The following is a 15,058-nucleotide window of genomic DNA, read 5'->3' as shown; positions in this document are numbered from 1 at the left end:
TGGGCATAAAACGTACAAAGAGACATATTATGCAGAATTTCTATTGGCCTGGAATTTCTAGAGATGTAACAGGGTACTGCAGGACCTGTGAGCAGTGCCAAAAGGTAGGCAAGGCAGGAGACAAGGTGAGAGCTCATTTGATGTCTTTGCCTGTGACTGAAGAGTCATTTCAAAGGGTAGCTATGGATGTTGTGGGGCCTCTGAGTACCCCAAGTTCCACAGGGAAAACATATATCCTAGTGGTAGTAGATTATGCTACAAGATACCCTGAGGCAGTGGCTTTGGCCTCCATTGACAAACATAAACAAAAATAAATAGCAACAAAATACTTTTAAATGTATATTACCAGGCCTGCAATAGTATTACCTATTATTATTTTTTCTTATTTGTATTTATTGACCCTTGACATGTCTACTTGCCAGTGTTTAGGCGTTTAGTTGGTGTAACAGTAATGTGGCAACTGTTTGTTTCAGACTTCATCCAACTTCAGTGCTTGTGTTAGACTTTAACTATTTCAGTTTTGTTAGCACTGTTGTTAACAATTAAGTCTTTTATTTGTTTAACTATTTATTATTTATTTTGCTAGAAGAGGTAGAAACTTGCTGCAAATATATGTACTTTGCATTTTAAACCATAACTTGTATATCACAATGAGCAATGTCCCTTTAAGTTTATTGAGTGTAGCTTGTGTGGCTCACAACGCCCACATATTTATTCAGTATTTATGATGAAGGTTTTATGACATTTTTTATCTGAAGAAGTCCTGCTAGTGAGCAGGATGAAAAGCGCTTTATTTTTATTGTTGGTTTGCAGTTCGTGGGTACTTTACCAGTACCTTGTGAGTGTTTGTTTCTGGATTAAACACCGTTGGTTTGCTTACTACTCTCATTGCCTTTTTCACTAGTTCATTGTCTTTACCTCCAGCAGTCTGTTCATGTTTGTCCTCCATTGAGGAAGAAAAAGTTGGCAAATGCTTTGTTAGAGATTTTCAGCAGGGTAGGTTTCCCAAAAGAAATACTGACTGCCAGTGGTGCCAATTTCATGTCAGACCTGCTGGCATGTCTGTCAAAGTACTGTGGGATGAGGCACCTGAAGACCACCCCTACAATCCCCAGACTAATGGCCTTGTTGAGAGGTTATACTCTAAAAAATCAAGTCCATGCTATGGGCATTTGCAGACCAGTTTAAGAGGGAGTAGGACAAATATTTGCCCCATCTGTTGTTTGCTTACAGAGAGGTTGCCCAGGAATCCACAGGTTTTTCACCCTTTGAGTTGCTTTATGGGCATAGTGTGGGAGGAACTTAATTAATTAATTTAATTTGTGATGAGTGGGAAGGTGAGTGTATAACACACAAGGAGTTTGTTGTGGCATATATCCTAAAACTCAGGACAAGGCTCAGGGAACTCATGGGCTTGGCCCAGGAGAACCTGGCAGACGCCCAACAACAGAAAAGGGTATGGTATGACAGGAATGCTCGAGCTTGAGAGTATGCTGTAGGGTAGCAGGTAATGGTTCTCATTCTTGTCAGACACAATAAGCTGCAAGCAGCTTGGGAGGGACCCTACAAGGTGGTAAGAAAGGTAAGTGAGGTTAAGTACATGGTAGAAGTGCTAGGCAGGAGGGAGGGGCACGAACTGTACCATGTTAACCTGATGAAACCTTACCATGATAGGGTGGCCCTTGTGCTGAGCATTTGTAGTTGATTGCAGGAGGAGTCTGAGGGAGATCTCATGACTGATCTCCTCAGTGAGGCTCGGACTGACACCTCAGTTGAAGGGGTAGCAATGTCCCAGCAGCTATCTCCTACCCAGGTTTGAGAAATCTGAGCAGTGTTACAGGAGTTTGGGGACATGTTCACTGGGAAACCAGGGTGCACCCACCTGGTGCAGCACCAGGTGGATACAGGACCCCAAAGGCCTATTAGGCAGGTCCTTTATAGGGTGCATGAGAGAGTCAAACAGACAGGGAGGAGATACAGGAAATGTTGGAACTAGGGGTAATTCAAGTGTCCAACAGTCCCTGGGCCTCCCCAGTAGCGCTGGTGCCAAAGAAGGATGGCAGCAGCAGGTTCTGTGTAGACTACAAGAAATTAAATAGTCACACAGAGTCAGATGCTTCCCCCATGCCTAGGACAGATGAGACCCTAGAGCAGCTGAGTGGGGCTAAATATTTTACAATCATTGATCTTACCAAGGGTTACTGGCAGGTGCCCTTGACTCCAAGTGCTAGAGAGAAGTCAGCCTTTGGGACTCCTTTTGGCTTGTATGAGTTCACAAAGACAGCCTTTGGGATGAAAAATGTCCCACAACTTTCCATAGGCTGGTAGATCATATCTTAGCAGGTGCAGGAGGGTTTTCCCTTGCTTACCTAGATAATATTGCATCTACAGCCATTCCTGGCAAGAGCACCTTCAACAATGCAGGGAGATGCTGGGAAGACTACAGAGGGCAGGGTTGACTGTTAAGCCCAGCAATTGTCAGATGGGTATGGCAGAGGTCTCCTACCTGGAATATAGAGTGGGGATTTGTAAGATCAGGCCAGAACCTGCCAAAGTGGAACCATTCAGGCATGGCCTGCACCTGTTACCAAAAACCAGGTGAGGGCATTCTTAGGGACAGCAGGGTACTACAGAAAGTTTGTCCCCGGTTATAGTACCATAGCTGCTCCCCTCACAGACCTGACAAGGAAGAACAGGCTATATAAGGTAGTGTGGACCACAGCATGTGAGCAGGCATTCCAGAAGCTTAAAGAAGCTTTGGGAGGACCCCCTGTGTTAGCCAGTCCAAATTAAAGCAAACATTTGGTGTGCAGGTGGATGCTTCAAACTATGGGGTGGGGGCTATACTTAGCCAGATTTCTTCAGATGGTGAAGAGCACTCAGTGGTTCATCTCAGTCATAGGCTCCAACCCAGGGAGGAAATGCTATGCAGCTGTAGAAAAGGAATGTGTTTCCATAATGTGGGCACTGCAGACACTTCACCCTTATCTGTATGGAAGAAAATTCACTGTAGTGACAGATCACAATCTCCTAGCATGGTTAAACAGAGCCAGCAAGCAAAATGCCAAGTTGTTAAGATGGAGCCTAGGGTTGCAAGCATATGATATGTCAGTGCAGCACCACAGTGGAAGTAGCAATGCCAATGCGGATGGATTCTCAAGACCAGGAATGGGGTAAGGTATACTCAGATAGATCTAACCCTCTCAAGCAACATTTCTAAAGGGTCACTTGAAAAACTAGCTTGAGTTCTCGGGGGGTAGGGGGAGATATCTGAAGACTGCCAGCCTAGCTAGATAGGATTTGTAGATAATTCTGTCATTTGTAAATATTAATGGAAGCCACATGCTTGTTCTCTTAAATGTAAAAAAAAATATGGTAAATGTTGAACTTCAAAAATGTAACCACATTGAACTGTGCTAGAGGAAAGCTGATAAGTCAATCATTGTATAATTGATCTCAAAACTCGGAGCCGAATAAAGGAATTCTTTCTATCATTTTGAGACCAGAGTTAATGGCTAGAATTTACATGTATAATGTCTTGTATTGCTCTGTCTTCCTGACCAGCTGCAAGATCAAAAAGGCTGTTAACACTCTTAGTTTCGGTTAGCCTGGGAAACAGAAAATTATGTAATCTGAAATGAGTCAGTGGTACTGTGTTATCAATTTAAGGACAGAGAGAGAGAGAGAGAGAGAGAGAGAGAGAGAATCAGAGCATTTTGCATTTGTTTCAGAACTGACAACATGAGGAGCATGGCCAGCATGGGCACAGAGTATCAGCAGAATTCACCAGCTCCACTAAAGAAAACTTATTTATACTGGAATTTTGTCTTCTAACAAGAAAACTCGGATTTTTTTCTACATATATTGTGAATACTTAACTTCTTCTACAGGAATATCTACAAAAAAACTAAAAGTGGACATATTTTCCAGTCAAAAATCTATTAGGAAAATTTCTTCTAATCTAAAAAGAATTCCAGCATGAGTCTCACTAATACAGACACACACTCTATTATCTAACATTCAAGACCTAAATACTTGATTAATTTGACTCTGAAATAGACAACTTTAAGAAAAAAACACTAAAGAGATGGACCTGCTACATGAAGATCTGAAGCAACTAAAAATTCAAATAACCAGTATTAAAGAATCACTAAATGACATGGACAGCAGATTAATGGAGAATGAAAACAACACAGAATTTTTACTCAAACAAAACACTATGCTGCAAAACAAGTTGGATGATCTTGAAAACAGATCCCATAGAAATAATATGAGGATTTTTGGTTTCCCTGAAAATATAAAAGGAAACGATATGACAGACTTTCTCAACAGCTAGTTACCTAAAACACTTGATCTCCCAGAGGCTATGTCTTTCGGAACAGAAAGGGCTTACCAGTCATTAACAGCTATCAGCAACATTAATAAAAAACAACCAAAGTTAGGCATAGTAAAGTTTCTCTCTTCATCTGACAAAGAGTTGGTTTTAAAGACTGCCTGGTCTAAGTCTCCTCTGAAATACAATGACTCTATAATGTGTTTTTGACAATGGCTATTCAATGATGGTAATTGCCACAAGAAAGACATTTTTACCTTTAGTAAAATAATTAAAGAAAATACAGATTAAGACTCACCTTTTGTTCCCTGCAAGATTGAAGATTTTCCTTTCTGAAGGACCAAAGATATTTGAAGACTTGGATTCTGCACTGGCATTTATTAAAGCTCATAAACTGCTGGAGAAAACAGAAGAAATGGAATGGGCAAGTCCTTCTCTTAAAAGAATGGCTTCTAATTCCACTTGGAAAACTTCTGAAAAACAAAAGAGACAAAAAAACAAATGAACCACATTTATAATATATACATATGTTTCACTTGTCATATGGACTTTATGTTATTAACCAATCCTTTTGTTGAAATATGCTTTGAAGGTAAGATCTTCTCTTCACCATTTATAATGCATATCCATACAAGTTATATACACACTTTAAGTGAAACTTTTATAATACTAATACTGTTTACCCTTCTCTTTCATATACAGTCACTATACATCCTATGTTTCTTTTAGATTTCATGCTTTCTTTAAAAGATAGTAAACAGACGTGTTTATTAAATTAATATATTATCATTTCTTACACATCATTTTACATGTCAGTAATAACTGCAGAGCTAGCTTTGTTATTTATGTCAATCATTTTCATATGCTGCAGTGTCTTTTATTACGTTTTTTTATATCATATTTATTTTAACATATATAGTCACACTGTTATTTATTTTAACCTATATAGTCACACTGTTATTTATAGAGATGACAAGCTGGCAAAGGTGTTTTTTTTTTTTTTTTAATGATAAAAAAGGGCATCCTTCATTTGGTGAAATATATAACAATATGGATGTGATGTTCTTGACATGTTGTGGTGCTGTGATTCCCTGCTTCATTTGTTGCTTTTGAATACTGAACTGAAAAAGACTCATGTTACTTCCTATTTGCTGTAGCAGATACAATAGGGCCTTTGAAACCTAGCTGTCTCAGAATGCTGCACTCTATATTTAAAAATAACTGTTTGCTTTTGTCTCCGTGGTTTTCCCGTGGATTTAACAACTAGAGACAATTTCTGCATGTTACTGACCTCGTGCAGGCTATCCACGAGCTTCCACTGCTTCTTAATCATCCATTCAGCCTGAGAACACCATTAACTTCTTTGCTTCGTATTTTCGGCAATGTGACACCTATTGATGACATCAGCTCTAAGAGACATGCATCTCCAGGAAGTACGGAGCTTGATAATCGCCAAGAAGTAACTCTAATAGTTTAAATTAATGTTATACCTAATATATCTTAACTTCTAACTTGGTTTGGAGGCTACATGACAGATTTTTAAATATCTCATTGTGGAATACATAAATAGCGATCTCCGGAGGCAAGAAAGCTTGTAGAAAAAAAAAGAAAAAAAGGAGAGAAAAAAGAAAGAACATAAGGTGAAACTATAACTGCAAGTACATCTATATTTACCAACAGCACTCACAGCAATGTAATTTTACATATATTATTTATGTTACCATCGTCATTTCATGTTTTAATGGTATAAGTTAAACTATGCCAGTTTTAAGCTATGCAATCAGCACATCTAGTAGTGTGATAAATCATACTAGTCATCTGTTGATTTGTTAAATAGCTTTGAATATCTGTTTTTACACACTTGATCTATAGATGCATATTATAAGAATAATCACTGCTTAGTATAGTACAGTTACTGTATTTTCTTGAGTTAAAATGCAAAAATAATACTGTTCTCTTGTGTTGTAAGGGCTTAGCATAAATTCATCAGAAAGATTATTCATGCGTGGATAGTGAAATGTAAATATAGAGTTAATATCAATTGGTTTCAATAACATCTTAAACTTTTTTAACCTAAAACCATGGATAACTCTCAGTGATATTTCTTCAGGCAAACCATTTCTTGCAAAAAGATTATCAATTGCATTTTTATAAATACACTCATTTATCAATACCTATTATACTTTTTTTTGTGTGTTCACATCTACACTTATACTTCTAAGGGAAGGATTTTATTATAATATATGAATACACTATGGTTGATTACATTATTTATATGAATATGACAGTTTTTGAGATAATATCATCTTGGTCATATATAATCTTATCTGATGTTCATCAACTAATATAAATTGTTATATAGATAAATAATAGCTACTATTTAACACTAGTTATAAGGTTATAGATCAATTTACTCAGTCTTATGTATTACTTTGATGTTATAAGTTAATTAAGGCAGTTCTAATAGTTTATTCTATCTTTAGACATATATAAACTACGTATAGTATGTTTTTTCTTTTTTGATATATTTTTGTACCTGATGAGATACTCAAAATATAACCTTATATGTTTAATTGCTAATACTTTCTAGCTCTATTTCACATTTTAATTATATAATATATACTATTAGTGGAGGCTGTGTTTTGCTGCTACTGCTTAAGGATTTGTTCTCAGTGGCTAATGTCATTGAGACGTGGAGATTATAACTCCAGGCGTGGAGCTGTATTGTGTTTTTTTAATATGAAACATGTCACCATCTTTACAAAAAAGTTCTTTTTGACATCCAGTGTACCTTATATGCAGAGAAACATTAGATATAAAGTTTATGAAATACATATTTCCCACAATGATTTAAGGTTTATTATTCACAGGTTGAACAAATCTTTTTTTGGAGTGAGATCCACTAACTACATACATGATACTGATATGCTACTAATCAATCCTATACACATTATTATATAACATGACTACGTTAAGAGGCTTATCAATTAACATAAATGGTTTGAATAACCCCTATAAAAGAAGTAGTATGCTCAGATATCTAGCATTACACAAACCAAACATAATCTTCTTACAAGAAACTCACTTAATGAAAGACAATATTAAGTTTCTAGATACAAAACAAATACATAAATATTACAAGTTCAGAACATATAAAAAAGAAAAGAGGTGTAGCCATCCTATGAAATAAATCTTCCCCTATACCTAAAATAATTAAAACATATCAAGACAATAGGGGACTGTTATGTTTGGCCATAGTTGAAATAAACAAAAAATTATACACTCTAATAAACAATTATTAGTTCCCAGGTATTGGTACTAACACTGTCAGACAACTTTTAAATCAAATAATATCTCATTCCGAAGGAAACCTTATAATGGCAGGTGATTTTAATTGCATTTTAGATTTAAAAGATACAACTACTCTCGGGAAAAGAAAAACTAAACCACAAGCTAAGCAGTTAATAAAATTCTTGGATACATACCTGCTCAAAGACATTCATGACTTTGTAGAACATAACTCATTACAATATACATTTTAATCTAACAGACACAAAACATTCTCCAGAATAGATAGAATATTATTCTCTACATAGATAATAAATGATCTAGCTAATAATAAAATTATATCCTGCCCAATTTCAGATCATAACTATTATATTCAAGCTCAATATTAACAATATTCCCAATGTTCAAATAAAAAGAATTCCAGCATACCTTATACAACTTAAAGAATTTCAATCATTCCTAAAAGAAGAAATACTAAACTTTATAATTGTAAATTCAACTTCCAATACGCATGACATATATGTCTGGCATGCCCTTAAAGCTTACTTATATGGGCAAATTAATAAATGGTATTACAATAAAAAGAAAGTTTGGGGAAAAGATATCAGAGAAATACAGGATAAACTAGATACATTGCATCTCAAAAATAAAGATGATCTTACTTCTAAAAATATAAGAGTTGAGATAAGCTAAATGAAGAATATAGGACTATTCATCATAAAACGATGATCACTCTTGAAAAATATAAATTTCTCGCCTACTCCTTAAATTCAAAACACTTAACCAACCTCAAAAATAAAACCAAATGACTAAACAAACATGATTACATTAAAGATATATACTCTAAAAGGAAGAAAAAGGAAGTACACCATATGCAAGATATAATAGAAGAATTTAGAATTCATTTTCATGAAATCAATCAAACCATACAACAAATAGAATCAAATGATAAAAGATTTTATTAATAAAAACGTATATAATAAACTTAATAAACAACAAATAAGCATTATCGATAAACAAATCACTTTAACAGAGGTACAAAATCAAATTAACAAGCTTAAACCTAACAAAGCACCAGGAAATTATGGCATCATTTCTGAAATGTATAAGATTATGCCCAAAATAGCTATCTCCCTTTTACATAATGTTTTTAATGCAGCCCAAAATGACACCATGCTACCTCCTTCATGGAAATATACCTTCATATCACCCATTCTAAAATATAACAAAAACCCTAAATATTGTTCCTCATACAGACTCATATCCCAATTAAATGTCGATTATAATATGTTTATGAATATATTCACTGAAAGATTAAAGATGTTTCTTCCTCAATTAATAGATGATGATCAAATAGACTTTGTGACCAATAGATGCACCTTTGATAATATAAAGTGAACACTAGCCCTTATTGATCTCTCTCAAAGAAAAAAAAGAACTTGACATTAATTAGTCTTGACATAAATGCAGCTTTTGATTCAATTAATTGGAATTACCTGTTCACAATTCTGGAGTGTTTGAACTTCTCATACAACTTTATTAATCTCTTAAAACATCTATATGAAGGAACTTTTGCTTATATTAAAATTGGCTTATACATATCCAATAAAATTCCTATCATAAAAGGTACCAAACGAGTTTGCCCCCTTTCCCCATTATTGTTCATGCTGATAATGGAACCATGGGCAAATAATATAAGAAATAACAGCAATATAGAAGGTTTGGAAGTAGATAAAGATATAACAGCTAAAATCCAATTATTTGCTGATGATGTACTTATCACCACAAAAGGAAATGACTCTTCTATATTATCTTTATTTGATTCAATCAAAACTTTTCAAAAGATTTCAGGGTTATCTTTCAATTATAGTAAAACCAAAATTCTACCCATATACTCATGTAGAAGCAACAGATCTAAATATTATGTTCAACAAACTCCAAATATTGACCAAATTACATATCTTGGAATTATTATTGATAAAGATATAAAATCAATAATACAACTAAACTATAACAAGTGTTTTGAAAATATCCAAAATTTACTTTCTAAATGGAATATATTATTCACTACAGAGGAAAGATTAACCCTTATAAAAATGATAATTCTACCTAAAATTTTGTATATTATACAATCTATTTAACTTCTTCCTTCAAAAAAGTGTATTAATAAGTTAAATAGTCTATTATTAAAATTTTTTTGGTCTCAAAAAAAAAGAAGAATTGCATTTAATCAACATCTTAATAGCTGGAATAATGGCAGGATAGCATTTCCAGATTAAAATCTTTACTCAATTTCATCCATAATCAGAACAATTACACAACTTTTAGATGCTTCATATTCAGCCAAATGGAAGTTACTTTGGGAATTATCAGCTATGCAGTTAATAACGAGGCCCTCAATAAACAAGTCAGAAATAATAAGCAATCCTACACTATGGATTTTAAAAGATTATTTTGCCACCTATATAACTCTTAGTCATACTGCTAGCTACATTCATTATATTATAATTAAGTTTAGACATTTTATATATAAACATCTTAAATATAAAGAATGTTTTTTTTTTATTATTCCCCATAGCATTCACACAAGAAATTTTTTTAACCTCAGATTCAAACAAAATCGCCATATTTAAACATAATGAGCTCAAGTTCTGGTTCCAATTGACTTCTGAACATAAGGCTAAATCTGTTAATCACATAATACAGGAATATCAACTGGACAAATCCATGTGGCTAGACATACAAACACTCATATTATCTCTAGGTAATAAACTACAAATGTTCTCTTCATCCACTAAACATGATTCCAGGATTTTATTACAATTTCTTCAATCAACCCTATTACATAACCATACTTACTCAGGCAAACTTTCTTTCATTTATAGAATCTTAAGAGAAGAAACATTTAGTTGCCCACAAAACTACTGGAACTATTATAGTTTAATTAATAATAATTATCCAACTGATCAAGACAAAGCAAATATATTAAAATCAGCAGGAAAAAACAACCTTTTCTTTGAGATGGATATTATACACCTGGAGATTCATGAACAGGTCATTTTACACTCCTCGATTAATGGACAAAATTAACAAAAAACAAAATATATGTAATAAATGTAAATCAAATACAGACATAAATTGGGCTCATATGTTTTATGATTGTCCAACTTTAAACATCTTTTGGGGAAATGTAAATGATTTACTACAGGCACTTTTCACAGACAACTTTATTTTAAGCAAGTCCTTGGTTATATTCAACACACCTGTTCTACTAGTGTTAGAAAAATAAAGTACTCCTTACTTTGGGCAATGCTAGCAGTGGCTAGAAAATCCATAACAAAGAATTGGATATCTGGATCTCCTCCTATATTTTCTGAGTTCAAAAATCTATTAAATGATGTATGTAATTTACAAATAAAAAACATAATTTTTAGAACAACTAGAAAAACATATGATCATCATTTGTGGGTCAATCTGCAAAACTTGCTGAAGAAGTATTAACTTTTATAATGAGTTCATTTAATTCATTCCTTTCTTATCTGAGATGTATGATATAAACAGAAAATAATAGTTTATTTCAAATGACTTCACTGGATGTCTTTGTATATACTTCAGTTTTTATAAATTTGTTAATTTCTGTGTGTGTGTGTGTGTGTGTGTGTGTGTGTGTGTGTGTGTGTGTATATACATATATATATATATATTATATATATACATGTGAGACATATATATGTTAAAACTTTTAGATTCACTTTTTCTTTATCTTTCATGATTTTATGTGATTGTAATATGTTACAATTAAAATCAATAAAAATTGTTTTGAAAAAAAAAGAACTGACAATATCATCAGCACTGCCTTGCTCAATATGTAAGTTTATTTTAAAACTGTGTTTGCTCTTAGATATAGATAGGAAATAGGAAGTCTAGTCTAGCTGTTTTCTGTAATGATGTCAGAACTTTTCTACTGTATTATTTTAAGCATTTCTTTGTGATCTCTGAACTCTTGACTTAAACTGTATAGTAAGAAGTATTGTCTTGTGTTCTTATTATTTATTATTAAATATTTATAAACCTTTCAACTGTGGTTGTTTTATGTAGAGATAATGTAAGTTCTAGAGTACATTGCATGTATATAGTGATGCTGTCCAAGCCACTCCAAATAAGCCTTGCTGTTCATCACACTTACCATTTGGATAATAATATTGCACAGTAATAATTGGAAACCCTTTATAAGGGCCTTAGTAGTACCTGATATTAGTGGTTGGTGGCAAGTGGTACTACCGTATAGTCTGGGCAGAAGAGGGCATAGCTGGAGAACCTGTGCCAGCCTTCCCCAGGAGTATCTGTGTGTTTGTATATAACTCATATTTCAAAGTGTGTGTGTTTCAGCTCCTTGGGCAGGGACACAAAGCACTCTACAGAGAGGGTACTGGAGGTTTTAGCTTGACCACTAGGCTGAGATCTGGACCCTATAGCTGTGCCAGTGGGGAGTCTTATTGGGGATCTGGAGAGAAAGAGAGAAACCAGCCCCACACCATCTGTGATCTCTGTGTGCTCTTAAGGGAAATTGTACTTTACTGTGTGTGTATTTGTTATCGTTCCCAATGTAGATGCCCCTCACTGGTGTTAGTGGTAAGGATTGAGATGCCTTGATTACTGGGCCAGTGCATGGGCATCACAGCTGGGAATCAGCATTGTTACATTTAGGACATTTTTTTCAAATCTTTTTTTCTGGGAATGAGGAAGTACATACTGACTGACATCAAGATGCCAAGCCCTTCCATTTTCTAATTGTGTAGTCACTGTAGCCTTTCCCAAAGGAAGTAGGTCAATACCATGCACTCAGTCCTGTTTTCCTCAGTTGGTCAGGTTATAAAGCCAGGTTATTCCAAGACTTGGGTGAGAAATCTGTTAAGTGAAAATCTAACTATTGCCTATGTAGGCCAGACACTTTATCGCGGGAAATATAGATGTACCTATATTTTTCTTTCTCCACAATTTAGAAAAAAAAAATCACTCCTTGTAAACTATGAATTGTGAGAATTCTGCGTCTTTTTAGTACAACAATAGATTTACTAGGGCTCTTATAGGCAAGCCTAATGACAACTTTTGTCTGCATCTTGTTTTTATTCATCCGAAAATTAATTTCACATATTATAGCATGAATTCTTTTGTGATTTAAAATAGACTTGTGTGAAACAGACATTAAATCTCAAATTTTCAGCCACTGGAGAATCTTCGACTAGATTCTAGTCAGAAAACATTAGTATCTGTAAGGTGAATAAAAAATAAATGAATAAATACAAAATGGCACAGTTAATGGTGTCTTTAAACACAAAGGAAAGCATGAGATGAAGCTCTATAAATGTTGTGCCCACCGGTTCACTGAATTTGTTTGATTTTAAAATTGATAATTTTTTATATGAAGGCATAGTCTGTTTACTAGATCCTGTTAATATTCATTAATATGTTAATCAGTTTTACTTGCTGTATTTTAGCCCTCTGCACTGAAGAGTGTGTACATGGAAGATGTGTGTCTCCTGATGCTTGCCAGTGTGAGCCTGGCTGGGGAGGACTGGACTGCTCAAGTGGTGAGTAAGACAACTGTATAAAATGTATTAAAGCCATCAATCATAAATCTGACAGATAAGGTACGTGAGAAATTGTCATGTTGTCTGTGCCCTGAAGTCTGATAGAAAGTACTATTGCATGTACTATTCGAAATTATCTTTTCTTTATAAGACAGAAATTACTGATGTTAGACAACTGGTCTGTTCTAAGACCAATAACGCAATCACTGTTACTGCTGTAATTTTGTATCAGTTTTTTTGGTATTTCCATGTCATTTTTGCCAGTGCTACAAATGGACAGTGCCTTTCCAGTGTCTGGGGGAGAGGTTGGGGTCTGAGGTGCATATGACTTCATTCCAGTGTCAAACAGTGCATGTGTAACACTAAGATTTTATTATTATTATTATTATTATTATTATTATTATTAGCATTTTAGTTTTTGAAGAAAATTGAAATGTTTGAAGTATTAGGGGAAATCAAATTGTTCAAAGGTTGTCATTGCTGCCTGTCTGATAAAATGTTCTTTCTTGCGAATCTGCTGTCTTAGCAGATCTGCTGTAAAGTAATATCCAATTAAAATATTGCTAGTTCTTAACTTTTGAAAAGATGTGACTAAGTTCCAAAAAGAAATACATTCTATGCTACCTTGTTTTTATTGCCCCTACACACAAGAAAATGCCTGAGCCTAACCATGACATCATATTAAAACTGCCTCAGTCAAAAGGCTAACAGTTTTCTAAACACAGATGTGCCCTTGTTGAAATGTGGCAAACATACCAGAATCTAAAGTTTACTGACTAGATGCATTCTCTGTCATGCTTATTAGTTAAAGTTGACTCTTCCCTTTATGTAAGCATACAGTTTTTCCTGACCTAAGGACTTGGAAAATTTGGAGTGCGTTATTTTAGTACCTGAATAACTGGTTTCATTTTACTGTTTTAAAATTTATTTTGGCTGGGATTTAGGGAATGTGCAGAATGACAATTTAAAAATAAAAGACTTGTACTCAATATTGTTAGACTCATTGCAAACAGCATTGTGACCTCATCCTGATGTCAGTTCTAACTAGACTGACATCATTTAAAGAATATGTAAATTTTGTTTTGTTTTGAAATGTCTGTAAATCAGTAGTTGCACATATGAGAGATAGGAATGCCCATTTTCTAGTAATGGTAGACCTACAAGTGCATCACAAATGGCAAGTGGTGTTAGTTTCTTAATTTGTATATTCTTTGTATAACTAGAGAAGGTCGGAAATGGTACAGCCACACCCCAAATACTTGTAACTTTGTAAAGATTCCACATCCCCTCCTGTTGTTGCAGTGATAGTTACCTTGCTAAGTTCCTTCTATGTGCCAAATAGCATTCAGTTTGACCATTTTTACCTGTAGTCATGTATGTTGTAAACAACAACAAAACCATGTTAGATGATTAAGTTTTATGCTGATCAATAAAGGTAAATGGTTTGATACTCAGAAGACATTGCAGCTTATTTTTATTAAGAAGGCTCACTGCTAGTCAGTTTATAAATAGGCTAAAAAGCTGTGTTGTGCTTCCCCAGTCTTTGCTAGGAGAGCTAAAGACTGGCATTGCCAACATTTGCTTGTACTAATTTCTTTTGTATAACTTGTAGACCAGTTTAGTTATGTTGTATTTAGCTAGTAAACTGAGAGTTCTGCTAACAGTCATGAATAATTAATTGGGTCAAAAGCTTCAATTATGTCAAAACACACTACACCCATCAATTCGTTAACTCACATTTCTGCAGTAATGCTGTTAGTAAAGGACATAAGAGCAGCTGTAGTGATATGCCACTTTCTGGATCTGTGGTTCAGTTATAGGCTTCAAAATGGGTTTTAAGACTGTT

The 15,058-nt window shown here is 34.3% G+C and overlaps 1 protein-coding gene across 1 annotated transcript in view; it reads left to right on the top strand.

Annotated features, from left to right (window-relative positions):
- The window catches only part of MEGF11 (multiple EGF like domains 11), a 4,956,374-nt gene that overhangs the window by 2,285,922 nt on the left and 2,655,394 nt on the right, over positions 1-15,058 (top strand). Inside the window, 1 exon segment of the mRNA XM_044077861.1 lies at positions 13,120-13,212. Within this exon segment, the coding sequence (XP_043933796.1) occupies positions 13,120-13,212 (93 nt within the window).

Source organism: Protopterus annectens, chromosome 7.part0, assembly GCF_019279795.1.
Source record: "Protopterus annectens isolate FY-2018-M chromosome 7.part0, PAN1.0, whole genome shotgun sequence".
NCBI classification, from domain to species: Eukaryota; Metazoa; Chordata; order Ceratodontiformes; family Protopteridae; genus Protopterus; species Protopterus annectens.
Note: the sequence above shows the minus strand (reverse complement) of the source record. Positions and strands in the feature narration are given on the sequence as shown.